The sequence below is a fragment of the Sapajus apella genome, unplaced genomic scaffold (genome assembly GCF_009761245.1).
Source record: "Sapajus apella isolate SASKATOON/1434 unplaced genomic scaffold, GSC_monkey_1.0 scaffold2, whole genome shotgun sequence".
Classification (NCBI taxonomy): domain Eukaryota; kingdom Metazoa; phylum Chordata; class Mammalia; order Primates; family Cebidae; genus Sapajus; species Sapajus apella.
The window spans coordinates 89,002,674-89,018,320 of record NW_022436942.1 but is presented as its reverse complement, the minus strand read 5'-3'; the positions used below and the strand labels follow the sequence as shown (position 1 = coordinate 89,018,320).

Genomic DNA, 15,647 nt, shown 5'->3' with positions numbered 1-15,647 from the left:
TGCCTGGGCCTGGTCATGGCAACAAAAGTTACTCCTGGCCCAGACCCCACCCTTCATGCACTGAGACTCACTTACTCACCGCCGTCCCTGGAGAAGGAATTAAAGGACATCACGGCACCAAAGCACCCTTTTATCCTCGTGACACACAGTGGACATGTGAGGATGACAGTGCACAATACGAAGACAAAGACGGAGGGAAGCCCACTGCAGGCAGGCAGAAGCCTGGCACACACCCGTGCTGCCAGGACGACCACTGTACTAACCTGCTTCCCATCGTTCTGGGATTTGATTATTGCCTCAGAGGCAAAATGGTGCAAATGCCCGATCAGCTCGCAAAATCACAAAAGCAGGCACTTCTGTGTCTTGGTTAAGAATACCAAGCACTGCTTACACAATTAGCTCATTCAGTCCTCCTGGCAACCATCCTGGCAACCCTCAGAGATCAGTGCTATTATTATTCCTGTTTTGAGAGGAGAACACAGGCCTCAGGCTCAAGTCATTTGCCCAAGGTCACACAGCTAAGGAGCACGCCTGCTGGAGGAGGAAGCAGGAGTCTGGACCTAAATCTATTCTATTAACCAAATACTTTGTCCCCTCCACTTCTGTCCACCTCTTCTGCCACAGGATAGAATGTAACAAACAAGTCCAGAGACCTTACTGGGTGAGCTGTTTGGATGACTTTTTCTAGGCTGATTTTGACAACAAGGCATCTTTGCACTAAGTGCTGACTTGAGACCTTCACCTGGGCTGAAGACCCAACTTCACTGTAAATGAAAACATGTTCCATCACTGCAAAGCAATTCTGTTTTGACTTCAGCACATTAATGTGCTGCTGATGAAACTTGTTGTGGGGCTGGTGTCAACACTGACCAACCAGGGATGACCTGCCTTTATCATTTCTGGGCCCTCAGTTTGCAGGGGAAAGTCAGAGTTAGCTACATTGTTCTGGGACACAGTGGCCTGAATCCTGGGGCTCTAGTGTCCTCTCTGCAGACATCTGGGCCTGTGAGGACCTCAGAGAGAGGGTGAAGGCTGAGGCCCTGGGGACAGACGGGACAGACTGTCTTCCATCTGCAAGGCTGTGGGCTCCTCAGAGCAGGCCCGCCAGCCTCTCCTCTGCCCATGCCTGCCAGCACTGATCTAATGGAGGATCTGGCAAAGATCTGCAAACTGCAGCTCGTGGGCTGGCTGCCTGATTTTGTAAATAAAGCTGTATTGGAAGACAGCCACTCCCCAATTCCCTCACATACTGTCTCTGACTGCCTTCACCCTGTGAGGGCAGAGTTATGGAAAGCCAAGGCAATTTACAAGCTGGCCCTGCATGAAAGAGTTGGCTGACACCTGGCTGGAGTCAGATTCTGGCAGTCACAGTGAACTGTCCCTGAAATGTGTGCACCCTGCGTCTGGAAGCAGTCCTCTCGCCTTTTGTAAGTGTGGGCAATGGCACAGATGCCACTCTCTCATGCAGGTTCTGTCACACAGCGACACCTCGCAAATGCACGTCTCCCACATTTCACCAAAAGGCCAGTTTCATGGTGGAAAGTTCAGCAGGAGGGACCAAGGAAGGGTCAACTTTTCATTCACTATCTTGGAAAGATTTCTCCAAATAACTGAGATGGCATCTTTATGAGGAAAATAGACTGCACTTTCCTTGGACCGTTTTTCTGAAGAATTTTGGAAATCACACATAAAGAGTAGCGGGTCCCCCACTTTCCTTCATTATGAGGAACTTGGTAAGCATGCAGGCTTTCCCAGAGAAATCTGACCCAGAAGATGGCATTTCTTCCAGATCACAAAATTACGACTACATTCCTGGGGAAAGAGGCCCACCCCAACTCCTCATTTCCCTCGCCCTCCCCACCCTCCCCGTCCCCCTCGCAGTCCCCCTGCCCTTGCTCTTCTTCTGGGTCCTCAGGACCCAAACCCATGAACCGATGCTGCAGGAGCCAGCTCTGGTCCTAGGCAGGGGCCTCTCTGGAGGACAGCAGAGGCAGGGGACAGAGAGAACAGGTCTAGACAGCATCCTTGGGGTTCCTGGGTCCAGCCATGCCCAAAGCCCACCCGCTCCTCCCTTCTCAGTCCCCTTAGCCCTCGGTTTCCTGGCCTTCCACTTAAGCTGGTGTGAGATGGCTTTGCCCATCTATGTGTCTGCCCATGACTGACGCAGGAAGGTCTGTTGTCTTTCATTCCACAGCAGCGGAAACTGAGGCTCAGAGAAGTTAAGTCTCTTGCCAAGATCACACAGTTTGGTCCAGATGGGTTGGCAGGGTCTCCTAGCTGTGCTCCTGATCTCCACTCTGCCAGCCTGGCCCTGGGCCTGCAGTTCCTCAGTGCTCTTCAAAACGCTGCACATTTCCTTGCCTGAGTGGTGAAGTGCCCGGCGCTCATGTCCAGGGTTCTTGGACACAGTGTTGTGCATGGATGTGACCATGTGTAGGGCGGGCATCCCTGTGGCCAGCTACCCAGCAGACCTACGCACACCCACACCCCTGAGCTGGGCACCCCCGAGACTCACTTGGTGTGGGCAGGCTGGATGTTGTTCAGGTAGTAGTGCATGCTGTGGTACAGAAGACCCACGACAGTGGTCCAGGCTGCGGAGAGAGCAGAGCGGCTGGTGCTGTCAGTGCTCCAGGCCACGGGCAGGAGAAACACAAAGCCCCTCACCCCGACCTGCGTGGTGCCACCCCTCACACACAAGAACCCTCCAGGGAGAAGGAAGTGAGAACGACACTCGGGCAGAATTTGCAAGGACCAAGACCGCAGCAACTCTGCAGCAACTCAGCAGCATGACAGTGGTTCCCTGGTCAGAGGCAGGGGGTCCCCTGAGCCGCATTTTTTATTATGTGACTCGACTTGGGCCTACACAAGAATGGAACCCCAGGTTCCTGAATAGGCGAACCCCTCACCTGGCCCACAGCCACATGAGCAGGGAGGGGAGGTGGCCCCATCTTTTTAACTTTGGCTGACCAGGCGTGTGCCGATTTGAGAGGATGTAGGTAGGATGACTCCCCAGCAAGCCAGATTCACCAGGCGAGCAGTTGTAAATGCTCCCAGACCTCACCCCAAATTCCAGTTCCGTAGCCTGGAGTGGGCACAGCATTAGCATCACTAAGGAACCTCTCAAGGGCATCCATGAGCGTGGCCGGAGGACACGCCTGAGAACGCTGCCCAGAGCCTCTCCTGCAGGACGGGACAAGAGGCCTGGGGGAGCACGGGAGCTGACTGGTGCAGTGCACACCCACCAAAGCCGGGGACTCTTCAGAAAGACTGTGGGAGCCACTCTGGCAGGGAGTCTGGCGCAGCCACACTCACCGTGGCTGTGGAAGGCCTCGTGGGGAATCTGGATGAAGTTCTGCCCGCAGGCTGGGAAGCGGTAGTGGGAGGAATTCATGGTCTTGGGTAGGACTTTGGCCACGGAAAACTCTGCGGTGGAAGGAGACAGAGAGAGCGGAAGTCCCGTCAGAGAGCTCACAGGCTGCAGGAAGTCAGACTGCAAAACCCCATCCCATCTGCTTTTGTATTTTAACAGATCAAGCTCCCCAAGGGAAGTATAATTACCTTTAGACAGCAAGGCCTCAAAAAAAAAAAAAAAAAACGGAAAAAGAAAAGAAGAGCTCAGGCAGTGATTGCCACGGCGAGGCTCAGCATTCCGGCCCGCGCACCACGGGGCTCCTCACCTGGGGCAGCCCTACCCAGCACAGCGCCCCAGCTCTCAGGGATGATGCAAGGATGGGCCTTGCTCAGCGATGCAGTGACACTGGCTCCTCTCCCAACTAACCCGTGTGGCTCGCTTCAGCCCATTTTCCCCAGCTTGGCTCTTGCAGCGCAGTATCAGCATTATAATGAGCTCCAGGTAAAGGCTTTTAAAACCAAAAGGACATCACCTCTGCCTCTACAATTAGACAACTGTGTGACAACTATCCTGGAGCACAGGTGAGAGCAAGCTGACTCCAGAAACCCGAGGCTGCCCCTTTTATTCCACAGACTCTCACAGGCACTGCTGCTTCTGCCTCCTGCTCTGAACCGAGACCACCGCCCCGAGCCAGGTCTCCCAAGTCACTGGGAAAAGCTCACTGGCCTTGTGTGCACATCATGGCTGAACACGCCCACACTGATATGACCATAGGTTTTCCTTCCAAATGTGGTTTGCACAGGGCAGCGCAGTCAGGGAGACGGAGTGTGGCTCTCCACTAAGGGTGTGAGGAGGCAGGCAGCAAAACGCCGCCTCCAGCCCCTGCCCCTGCCATGCAGCACACTCTTTTTTTTTTTTTTTTTTTTTTTTTTTTTTGAGACGGAGTTTCGCTCTTGTTACCCAGGCTGGAGTGCAATGGCGCGATCTCGGCTCACCGCAACCTCCGCCTCCTGGGTTCAGGCAATTCTCCTGCCTCTGCCTCCTGAGTAGCTGGGATTACAGGTACACACCACCACGCCCAGCTAATTTTTTGTATTTTTAGTAGAGACGGGGTTTCACCTTGTTGGCCAGGATGGTCTCGATCTCTTGACCTCGTGATCCACCCGCCTCGGCCTCCCAAAGTGCTGGGATTACAGGCTTGAGCCACTGCGCCCAGCCCCATGCAGCACACTCTTACAAGCGACAGCTACCTGCCATGGCGGAGGAGCCCTCCACGGTGACCTGGGGTGTGCTGGTGTGCAGGTTGGAGGATATGTGGCCCATGACGGTGTCAATGGTGTAGACGAGACTCAGCACCACGGCGCGGTCCTGCAGCAACACAAGCGCCAGGAGCCATGAAAATCCACCCACTCAGCAAGCAGGCACACCAAGCACACAAAATCCAGCTTCCCCATATCAGCCAAGAGGGAGGAAGAAGTCACATGACTGCTATTTTCCATGGATCAGGAGGGGCCACACAGAGGCCACACACCCGACTGAGCTCACAGAGCATGGACACAGCCGGGTGGACCCATCATCCCAACCACCGTTGGCTTCTGTGTTTCTACATTTAGACACGGGGACGGAGGGGACCCGACCCCTGGTCCTGCGTCCTCCCTGAACTCACAGAGCAGCCTTAGGCACATTCCAGACCCTCCCCAGCCTCTCTGCGCTTCACAAGGAGGAGCTGATCGCCCTGAGGTCCACTCCAGGATGCGGACACCAGCAGCTCTGCCCCTTCTCCATGAAGGGTAGCTGCTTCCGAGGTGCCAGCACCCCAACTGTCTCTGGCTTCCTTAACTTCCCAGGTGCTCTCCTTCTGCTGCAAGAGCCCTCTTTCCATTCTTAGCTCCAGGGCAGAGGATCCTGGTGGATACTGCCTCCAGGAAAGCAGGGGCCCTCTTGGCCCCTGAACCTGCAGACAGCTCAGGGCCCAATGCTCAGAGCTCAGGGCACACATCCGCTCTCAGGCTGACTGCCCTCATCCTCAGACACATGTCACCAGGGGAGACACCTCCTAAGCCCTGCTGAGCTACTCAGCTGAGCTCTGCCTTCACTGCTTCTCTTCTTTCCACCTTTCTGGGGAAGTACCTGTCTACTGCTAAGTCCTCAGCATTCTCCCACAAATGCACACTCCAGGAGAGCCTAATGAGCTGCAAATAGAATGCTGAGGCCAATTTTAGAAATGTTCTTTTAGGCCTATGGCCTGATTTCAATCAGCCAGGCCCAGTTAAGCACAGGGAAGTCTGTGCTTCTGGCATGCAGTTCTGTGGGGTAGAGACCGGTTCATCTGTTCTCTTTACTGCGTATTGGACCCCACCTAAGTCTCGACAGTTTCCTGGTTATTCTTATTTTGTGACAGATTTGCAATATTTTGCACTCAAAAGCAGTTAATTTAAAATCATGCATAAAATATGTCTGCCTGGGTCTTCCATTGGCTGTTCTCCAGGTGTTCCCAGCCTGCAGCTTTGGACACAAAGTCCCCTTGAAATCATGAAAAAGGTCATACCTTCTGAAAAGTAATTGGTTTATAGGTAAGACTGTATCCATCTTGCATTCTTGAGCTGTTTTTTCTCCCTTTGCCAATGTTACACCTAATCTCATTCCACTTGAAATTGTTCAAACAAAAGTTTATCAAATGTAAACTCTAACGCAATCTTATTAATAATGAGAAAATAAAATGCCACTTCTGCCTCTCAAACTGGCAAACATTTTTAAATATTATTGGGGCTTAGGAGAATGAGCACTTTAGTATCCATGAAGGGTAGCTGCTTCAGAGGTGCCAGCACCCCAACTGTCTCTAGCTTACTTGACTTCCCAGGTGCTCTCCTTCTGCTCCAAAAGCCCTCTTTCCATTCTTAGCTCCAGGGCAGAGGATCCTGGTGGATACTGCCTCTGGTGTGGTTAGTACCCTTCCGGGTCAAGGCAGTTAAGAGTCCTCCTCACCCTTCTCTGCCCCTGCCTGGCAACCTTGGAAGCCACATGTTGAAAAGCCAGCACTGGAAGATGGATGGAGCCAGGATCCCTGAGTACCTGGGTGGAAAAGAGGCTCCTCTGACCCACTCTGGACTTTGCATGGGGGAGAAGTAAATTTCTACTGTGTTGAGCCACTGAGATGTGCGGATCTACTTGTTATTGCAGCACATCCTGGCCTGACTAATAGTGTTGCAGGTGAATACTTAATATCACTAGAAAGTGATACTGACATAATTAAGAAAACAATTAAATCAAATATACAATATGTTTGTTGAATATATATATACATATATAAGTGAATTGAAAACCAGACTATGAGGAAATTACAAGTGTTAATAATCTCACAGTTTTATGATTTGAAGTGATTTTTATCTTATGTTTTTTATTATCTGCATTTTCTAACTTCTTCACAACTATTTACTTGTTTTGTTTTTAAATAAGTACAATCAATAGTTAGTTTTAGAAATAAGGGAAAAATTATTTCATTCTCCTTTCTAGTTGAGTACAGAGAACAAGAGAAGCTTTTGCTTACACCTTGATCATGAAGTACGTATTGTCACATGTTCTTTTCTTACTAAATCCAGTGACTTTTAATGTAAAAAGCTTTTTATTATCATTCAAGAATGATGTGATGGTAAAAATATACATATTATATAAAATGACCAAGATGAAGCAAATACACATTTCTCATTGGAAAAAAACCATCATTTCCTTCTTCCGTGTTTAGGACATTAACACATTACAGACGTATGTGCAATTCTTTTGCTGTAGAGGACAAGGCATTTTGAATCAGCTGCACATCTACTCGAAATGAGCTCTCATATCCCAGATGTCAGGACTGGAAGACACATCATTCTTTTTATGGATGTAAACTGCCCCATATTATGCTACTTCTAGGAAGACAAAATGGTTCCCAAGGCACATACATTTTGAAGATCAAAATTTTTTTGTTTTTGTTTTTGTATTTGAGACAGAGTCTCACTCTGTCACCCAGACTGGAGTGCAGTGACACAATCTCGGCTCACTGCAACCTCTGCCTCCCTATTCAAGCAATTCTCCTGCCTCAGCCTCCCAAGTAGCTGGGATTACAGGCAACACCCCCACCACCACATCCAGCTAATTTTTGTATTTTTAGTAGAGACGGGGTTTCACCATGTCAGCCAGGCTGGTCTCGAACTCCTGACTCAAGTGATCCACCTGCCTTGGCCTCCCAAATTGTTGGGATTACAGGCATGAGCCACCTTTCCCAGCCATTTTCTTTACTCTTACCTCTGAAACGGCAGTCCAACCAGGCAGTAGAAGGACCTCTCCCATGGCTTTTAAGAAGGCCTAAAGGTGGACAAAATGACACTGTTCAGAACCTATCCTTAGGTGACAAACTTGAAGACCTTGAGTTTTCCCCGCATCTCCCAATGGTCTCTATCAACCATCAGTTCAGTTTAATGCACCGCAATAAACAAAAACAGCTGAGGCATGTGCCACATTGTATTTTACAAAGCCCTTTTATAGATGTTATCTTATTTGCTCCCTGTGACAGCCCTGGAAAGTCAGTGGCCAGCTTCGGAAAGTCAGAACAAACACTGCTCAGTGATGGCAGGGGCCCTAGCACAGCACCTGGGGAATACCACGGGCCCTTGGTGAAAGCCTGTTGAATGGATGGATGGATGGGAAAACCAAGGCCTGCTGGATCTGCTTTTCTCAGCGTCAGAAACCAAACTGACGTTGAAGCACTCGTGTTAACTGAAAATGACCTCTTCAGAAAGCAGAGGCTACTCAGGCCCTTGGTCAGCTCACCTTAAAACCATGTTTAGTTGGGCTCACTATTGTTCTAAGGAAACAATGAAATTAATTTCTACCGTTTCCTAATCAGGAGATTTAAATGAAAACGTGGATTTTCTATTTCTTTTGAAAAAAGCAGAAGCTTGGACACCCCCTAGCCCACATTCCCAAAAAACCACAATTGACCACAGCTGAGCAGCTCAGGCTTCATGGCTGTGTCCTCAGCTCCCTAGACCCCACCACTCCCCACTGCCTCACACTCTGTTCATTTCACTCATCTGCATTATTCACACAGCCTCTTAACTGTTTGTCTCCAACTATCAGCACCAGAATTAAACTGAGAGGCTGACCAAAATCTCCCACATTTCCACCAAACTGTCATCTCCAGAATACGCACCTTCTTCCTCACACTCTGAGACACTAAATATTTAGAGAACACATCATCAAAACTCCTCACTCATTCATTCATCTTTATGAGATCAATATTTTTTGAGACCTTAGAGTGCAAGGCCTTAAGAATTAACGAAATAGGAAACAACCACCGTCCTGTCTTCATTGAGCTGGAGCACGGGCAGTAAACTTCTTAAAGGGTCACACAGGAATGAGGTCAGGCCTCATGGGTCATGCCCTGTGTCACAAACACTCAATTCTGCCATGGCAGTGCAAAAGTGGCTGTGGACAATGCAGATTTGGCCCAAGAGCCATAGTCTGCTGGCTCTTGATCCAGAGCAGTCTGCCACACAGAAATATAACATAAGCCACGCTTATCATTTTAAATTTTCAAGCAACATATTAAGAAGTGAAAAAAAAAGGTGAAAATTTTAATGATTTTACTTAGCTCAAAATCTAAAATATTATTTCAATACAGAATCCATATGAAATTACTAATTAGAAATTTCCCTTTTCTTTGTACAAGGTTTTGGAAATCCAGTGTGTCTCTTACACTCACAGCACATCTCTAGTTGGATGAGCCACACACAGCTAATCACCACCTCACAGTACAGTACAGGGAACAACTCCTTGCCACTTTCCTGTCCAGCTGCTAGTGGACAAGTGAGAAGCCAGGACACCACAGAAACTTGTATAAAAGGGCCAGGCGTAGTGGCTCACACCTGTAATCCCAGCACTTGGGAGGCTTTTAGAAAGGGTGGATCATTTGACGTCAAGAGTTCAAGACCAGCCTGGGAAACATAGTGAGACCCCATCTCTACTGAAAAGACAAAAATTAGCTGGGTGTAGTGGTGCATGCCTGTAGTCCAGTTACTTGGAAGGCTGAGGCAGGAGAATCACTTAAACTCAGGAGGCAAAGGTTGCAGTGAGCCAAGAGCTCGGCCACTGCACTCCAGCCTGGGTGACAGAGCGAGACTCCACCTCAGAAAAAAAAAAAAAAAAAGAAATTTGTATAATGGATGCCAAAAATTTCTTATTGGGTCAGAGATCAGTGGGGTTTGGGTAAATCTGCATGATTCATCTCCAGGATACCCAGCCAGATACCCCAAAACAGGTCTATACCGGGGTCCCACACGGATGACACACAGGCTGAACCTGCCTCGTTGATGTATTTTATTTGGTTTGCACATAATTTCATTTAAGATTTCAGTTCACTGCCCACTTCTTAAAATTGGGAGATTTCCCATTTTAAAATTCCAGGTATGGGGGTTTTCTTGTAAAATCAGAAGCAATAACCCTAAAGGTTAAGGACAGGTGGTGTTGAGTAGCAGGCTACTGCTGGCTGCAGATGAGGTGGTACATTCAGGCTGCCCTACCTCTACTTCCCACTCTTGCTCTGTCTGGCCCAAGGTATCCATTTCCTTTAGTCCCTCAAGCCATGTGAGTTTGCAACCTCTGACTCTCAAGTTTAGCTGAGGGGAAGAAGGAAGAAAAGCACCAAAGAAAGTAAAAGTGACCGAGCTTAAAAACAAAGTGTTTCCTATGTAGACCTGCATTGCCATGTGTCTTCCAAACCAGACAGCCCACGAGGAAACGGAGCTGCCTCAGCCTCCACCCACCTCACTGCAGAGACACCATCCCCACACAACACCCCCAGCCCCCCACACCTGGGCTCTACAGAAGGCAGCCCTGCCTGGCCTTGTCTGGGCGCGTGCCTGTCTGGCCTTGGCCCCAAGTTCTGCTTGCCTCACTCTGCCCCCACTTCACTCCTGCCAGCCCCATCAACTCTTCCCAGATCCCTGCCAGCCTGGCCACTCCCTATCACACTCAGTTCAGGGACCTGCTGGGTGCTGTGGCCACAATGACATGGCTAATTGCTGCCACTGCAACGTCAGGTGCGACACACACCATTCTAGCCAGTGATGAAGAGATCACAGTCAGGCAAGCAGTGGGCCACAGTGTCTCCAGGCCTGCCCTAGGGCAGGACACACTCTTCTAGAAGATTCTAAGGAGTGACCTTTAGGACCAGCACCCCACAGGCAGCTTTCCAGAGAACTGGACATGGCCTAGGTCACAAGCCCCACGAGGACAGGGCAATGCCTGGCATATCCATCACACATCCCCAGCACCAAGCCCAGCATCTGGCAGAGAGCCAAGGCTGCACAATGTACTTAATGAATAAATTCATCAGTGAACCCACTCATGAGAATGCAACTGTGGTTCATTAAGCCATCCATTTTATAATTAATGAAGCAACCCACCCACAAGTAGGTGTTTAATCAACATGCGTCCAATTATTTAATCTCGCTTGGACTCCCTCCTTCCCTAGACACCAAGAAACACAGAGGGAGCCTGGGCTGAGCGTCTGCTGCACATTCCTGAGGATGCTTCAGGGTACCCACGGCTAGTCAGAAGGGAGGGCGCCCAGGCCCAGAGTGGGTGTTTATTGACTGCCGACTGTGTACCACAGCTAGTCAGAGAGGAGCACCTGTGCCCGGAATGGGTGTTTATTGACTGTCAACTGTATACCATGATTAGTTAGCCGGGAGGGCACCAGTGCCCAAAGTGAGTATTAAGCCCGACTGCATTCCGTAACTACAGGCAGGGCACTAGTCCCCAGAGTGTGGGTGTTTATTAAGTGGTAACTGCACAGAAGGCACCACCTGTCACAGTGACGCCTTATAGCCCAATCACAATAGAAACAAGAGTGTTAGTATTTGTAAATCAGTTACTACATACCAGGCCCTGTCCCAACACCTCACACCCGGTCTTGTGTGTACATGCATGAGGACCTTCCGGCTTGTCCACATCTGCTCTTTCTTTTTAGATGGAGTCTCGCTCTGTCTCCCAGGCTGAAGTGCAGTGGCGCGATCTCAGCTCACTGCAACCTCTGCCTCCGGGTTCAAGCGATTCTCTTGCCTCAGCCTCCCGAGGAGCTGAGACTACGGGTGCACGCCGCCACGCCCGACTAATTTTTTGTATTATTTTAGTAGAGATGGGGTTTCACCATGTTGCCCAGGCTGGTCGCAAACCCCTGAACTTAGGCAATCCACGTGCCTCGGCCTCCCAAAACGCTGGGATTACAGGCGTGAGCCACCACGCCGCCCCCGCTCTTTCCACCTAACACCCGGCCGGCCCTTCCCTTCAGAGCCCAGAAGAGCTCCCACACTGGACAGCCTTGGCCCCACCCCAGAGCTCCTTCATGACTGGCTGAGCCAGGGGCCAATCCCACTCCTCTTGGTTAGTGATTGGCTCAGGTATGGTCATGTGGCCCAGCTCTGGCCAATGAGATGTGAAGGGAACTCTGCAAAGGGAACCATGGGAAAGATTTCCCGCTGACAAGGAGGGAGGTCTCCAGACCCAGTCTTTCCCTTGTGGACGCTAGGGTACGGTGTGGGTGCTGGGGGCCTGCAGCCGGGCGGGAAAAGGGACAAGTGCCCAGAGGATTATAGCGGTGCTGGCCCGTCCCTGCTGCGAGTGAAGACTGAGCTCGTGAATCCCAGGGTTCCCACCTCTGGGCCTCCTGTTGCCCGAAGCAACCACATGGCCTGACGTCTAAGTCTGCCGAGCAGAGGGCCCTGCTTCTCATAGCCAGAAGCACCTGAGAGATGCGGGCCACCTCACTGTCCCCGTCACAGTGTCACAGTGGGCAAGCGGGGGTGCCGAGCTTGAAAACCCCGCCCACGGACACCGAGCCAGGAGTGGTGGAGCTGGGGTCAAAGCCAGGTCTGAGTCCCGCAGTCCGTGTGCTTCCCTTTAAAGCCCCTCTCAGACTCGGTGACCTGTCATCACTCCCTCGCCCCTGAGCCTCTTGAAAGCAGGGAGTGGCACTTGGTCACCCTGAATCCCCAGAACTTAGCATTTTCTATGAATGAATGAATGAAATCTGAGAAGCCTAACTTCTCCTATCTGACAGAAAAGCTGTTGGGAACCTCCCTCCACTCTGAGATGTCTCAGGTCCCTGAACACAAGGCTCTGCATGTGCTTCTTTGGGTATGTCTTCAGCAAGGAAATCAGTAAGAAGTATGAACCCTTAAAAAGTGCTCACCACTTACCCAGCACATAGGAACCCATCTGTGCACGGAGGAACCCATTTATCCCCGATGAGGTGGGTGCTGTTATTTCCTCCGCATCTCAGAGGAGCCAAGTGAGGCAGAGATGTTACCTCACTTGACCAAGGGCACAGAGTAACTGCAGATCAAAGGTCAATGTGGCCATGGGGCTCCATATACCTGCTCCTAACCCATATGCTGTGCTTTCAAGCTGAGCCAGTCTCAAAACCCATTCTGTCTTTGCATCAGCAAAAATGAGCCCTGGCCCTGAAAGAGAAGACAGCAAGGCCATGAGAGACCACAACCTACCTCTGCCTTCATTTGGAAACTACTTTGAGGAACAAAAAGAGGAAGCATCTTGATTTTAATGCCATCAATATTGCAGTCTCTAAGTGTTTAGATAGCTTTGGGGATTCCCACTGTGCACAGGCTGTGGTCCACACCCCATGACTAGATGTGCAAGTGAGGCCCCTCCACCTTTTACCTGTTGCCAGGAGGCAGCAGAGTTTATTTAGACTAGGAGTTGCCAACCCACATGCCCACAGGGGCCAGGTGGCTACACAGGGGAGACCAGGCAGGTTGGGCATTGAGAAATCACTGCAAAGGCTCAAGTGCCCCTAAAGGAGGTTCCGCTGAGCTCTACAGAACTGGCCAGAAGGGCCACACCAGCTGTTCCTTCATGGGAAGCCTGAAACCCAAACTTTTAAGTGAAAGTTCCTGCTTTTTTAAACTCGATGTAGGTCAAACAAAACATGTCTATGGTCCCGGTGACTGTGCTACCCCTGGTCCGCCAGACACAGACATCAAATAGCCTTACCTTGGTGAGATTCAAGGCCGTCTCCTCCGAGAGGGACTTACTAGGTAAGCTGAGGGATACATTTTGGAGGTAATTCAGTACAACTCCAGGACTTTGGAAGTTTTTTCTCTCTTCTGTCAGGTTGGTTATGATGGGATGGTAGGCATCTGTGGACGTCTGAAAGAAATTGGCTACGTGAGTTTCTACTAAGAACTAAAACCAAAATATTATGCAGAAATGTAATGTGTCCTACTCTGGATCAAAAAAGCTTTTATTTATTTATTTTTTTTCAGACTGAGTCTCGCTCCATCGCCCAGGCTAGAGGGCAGTGGTGCAGTCTCAGCTCACTGCAGCTTCTGCCTCCCAGGTTCAAGCAATTCTGCTTCCTAAGCCTCCAAAGTAGCTAAGAATACAGGCATGTACCACCATACCTGGCAAATTTTTGCATTTTTAGTAGAGACAGGGTTTCACCATGTTGGCCAGGCTAATCTCGAACTCCAGACCTCAAGTGATCCTCCTGCCTCAGCTTCCCAAAGTGCTGGGATTACAGGAGTGAGCAACTGTGTCTGGCTGCTCTTTTTTTATTTATAGAGATGAGGTTTCACTATGCTGCCCAGGCTGGACTCAAGCAGTCCTCCTGCCTCAGCCTCCTGAGCAGCTGGGACTACAGGCGTAGCCACCATACCCAGCTGGTCAAATGTTTTTATACCATGATAGTAATATAGCTCCTACTATGTACCTGACACTTTTGTGAATATTTTGCTTATACTAATATTTTATCCTCACAACAACCTTACGAAATAAGTCCCCATTGGATGGATGAAACTAAGCACAGAGAGGCTTACACAACAATAAGCGGTAGAACTTGGATTTGAACTCAAGTACATGGGTCCGAGTCTATGCACTCAGCAGAGAGGCTTACACAACAGTAAGTGGTAGAACTTGGATTTGAACTCAAGTACATGGGTCCGAGTCTGTGCACTCACTATTATATTAACTTTCTCAAGGACACACAGTTCTTTAATTACAAACACTAATTCCAGATGACAATTTTTCTCCATGAAGTGAGCTTTTCCTCTAACATCAAACAAAAAGGGCACAGGGAGAAGCCAAGCAGGGTGGATTCCTCGCTCCCCACTCACGGTGCCCACCGCCCCATGAATGAGCCCAGCATTTCTCCTTTTGGGCACCTGCGGTTCCTGGTGACAGGAACTGAGAGTTTTCCCTTCAGTCACTCTTAGCACGAAGAACTAGTGCTGCTGTTGGCTTCCCTCCATTTGTTATTTCTTCCCAGACAATGCACTGCTGATAACAGAGAGCTCAGACATCTGATGGAATTTTACCTCTCCCAGCAAATAGCCTAAGCAGAAGGATGTCAGCAAGGGGGGGACCCAAGGAGGATGCACCTGCTCACCATGGGGTTTGCTGTGGGTGTCATGAGGAGGCTTGGCAACGCTGAAGACAATAAAGCATGCTTTCCTAGAAAAAAAAATGTTGGATTAAGGACTAAAATATGGTCATTTTTCACCCCAAGGAAGACCTGTCCTTATTACAAAATGTACTGGCTTCAGACACATGGAAGAGAGTCTGAGAATGTTTTGAGGAGGAATGTTGCTGGAGGTAAATTATGGCCTAGGAAATCAGCTGAATGATAGACTGTATGGATTTCCCCAGGTCACACTGTTTTCCATTTGTCTTCTAAATGGAAACATGTCAGCATATTAAAAGATGATTTTATACAAGGATTACCAATTTCAAATAAACAAACAAATAGATTTCAACTGCATCCAGATTTGTTGGAGATAAAATAAGGAGTACTGCAACTCGCTGGGCCAGCACAGACAGGAGCCCTGGGGGTGTCCTCCTCTGAGATAGATGAAGTGACAATAGACCCCAGTGAAGTGGTAGACAAAACCCTTCCTGAGCCCCTTCTAGCCCAAGGATTCCAGTTATTCTCTGCACTTAGACCCCATGGGGTTAATTATGAATAATTACAAACAATGAAAACATTTAAGACTAAAGATTAAACCGTGAGTTGCTGTTCTCTGCCTGTTCACCCCCAATTATTTCTAATCCTGCTATTTCCTGATGAGAACACAGACTTAACCTGATATTCTACTTCATTTTTGGAAAATCTCTTGAAGCTGCTTTAGACGAGCTGAGGAAATGACATCATCACCCCTTGCTGGCTGCAGGAGTGACTGAGCCCTTGGGTTTGGGTGGGACTGAGCCGTTGGTGAACGCAGAAGGTGTGACACTGCAG

At 49.5% G+C, this 15,647-nt stretch overlaps 1 protein-coding gene across 5 annotated transcripts in view; it reads right to left on the bottom strand.

Moving 5' to 3' along the window:
- ADGRD1 (adhesion G protein-coupled receptor D1) overlaps positions 1-15,647 on the bottom strand; it is a 171,753-nt gene that overhangs the window by 119,294 nt on the left and 36,812 nt on the right. For 4 of the 5 annotated variants that reach the window (XM_032244483.1, XM_032244485.1, XM_032244484.1 and 1 more), the window contains 6 exons: positions 14,799-14,863; positions 13,406-13,561; positions 7,637-7,696; positions 4,603-4,720; positions 3,313-3,423; positions 2,516-2,591 (listed from right to left, as the gene is read on the bottom strand). In XM_032244483.1, the coding sequence (XP_032100374.1) occupies positions 2,516-2,591; positions 3,313-3,423; positions 4,603-4,720; positions 7,637-7,696; positions 13,406-13,561; positions 14,799-14,863 (586 nt within the window). The remainder of the gene's footprint in view (positions 1-2,515; positions 2,592-3,312; positions 3,424-4,602; positions 4,721-7,636; positions 7,697-13,405; positions 13,562-14,798; positions 14,864-15,647) is intronic. The other variant, XM_032244487.1, reaches the window with a different exon arrangement.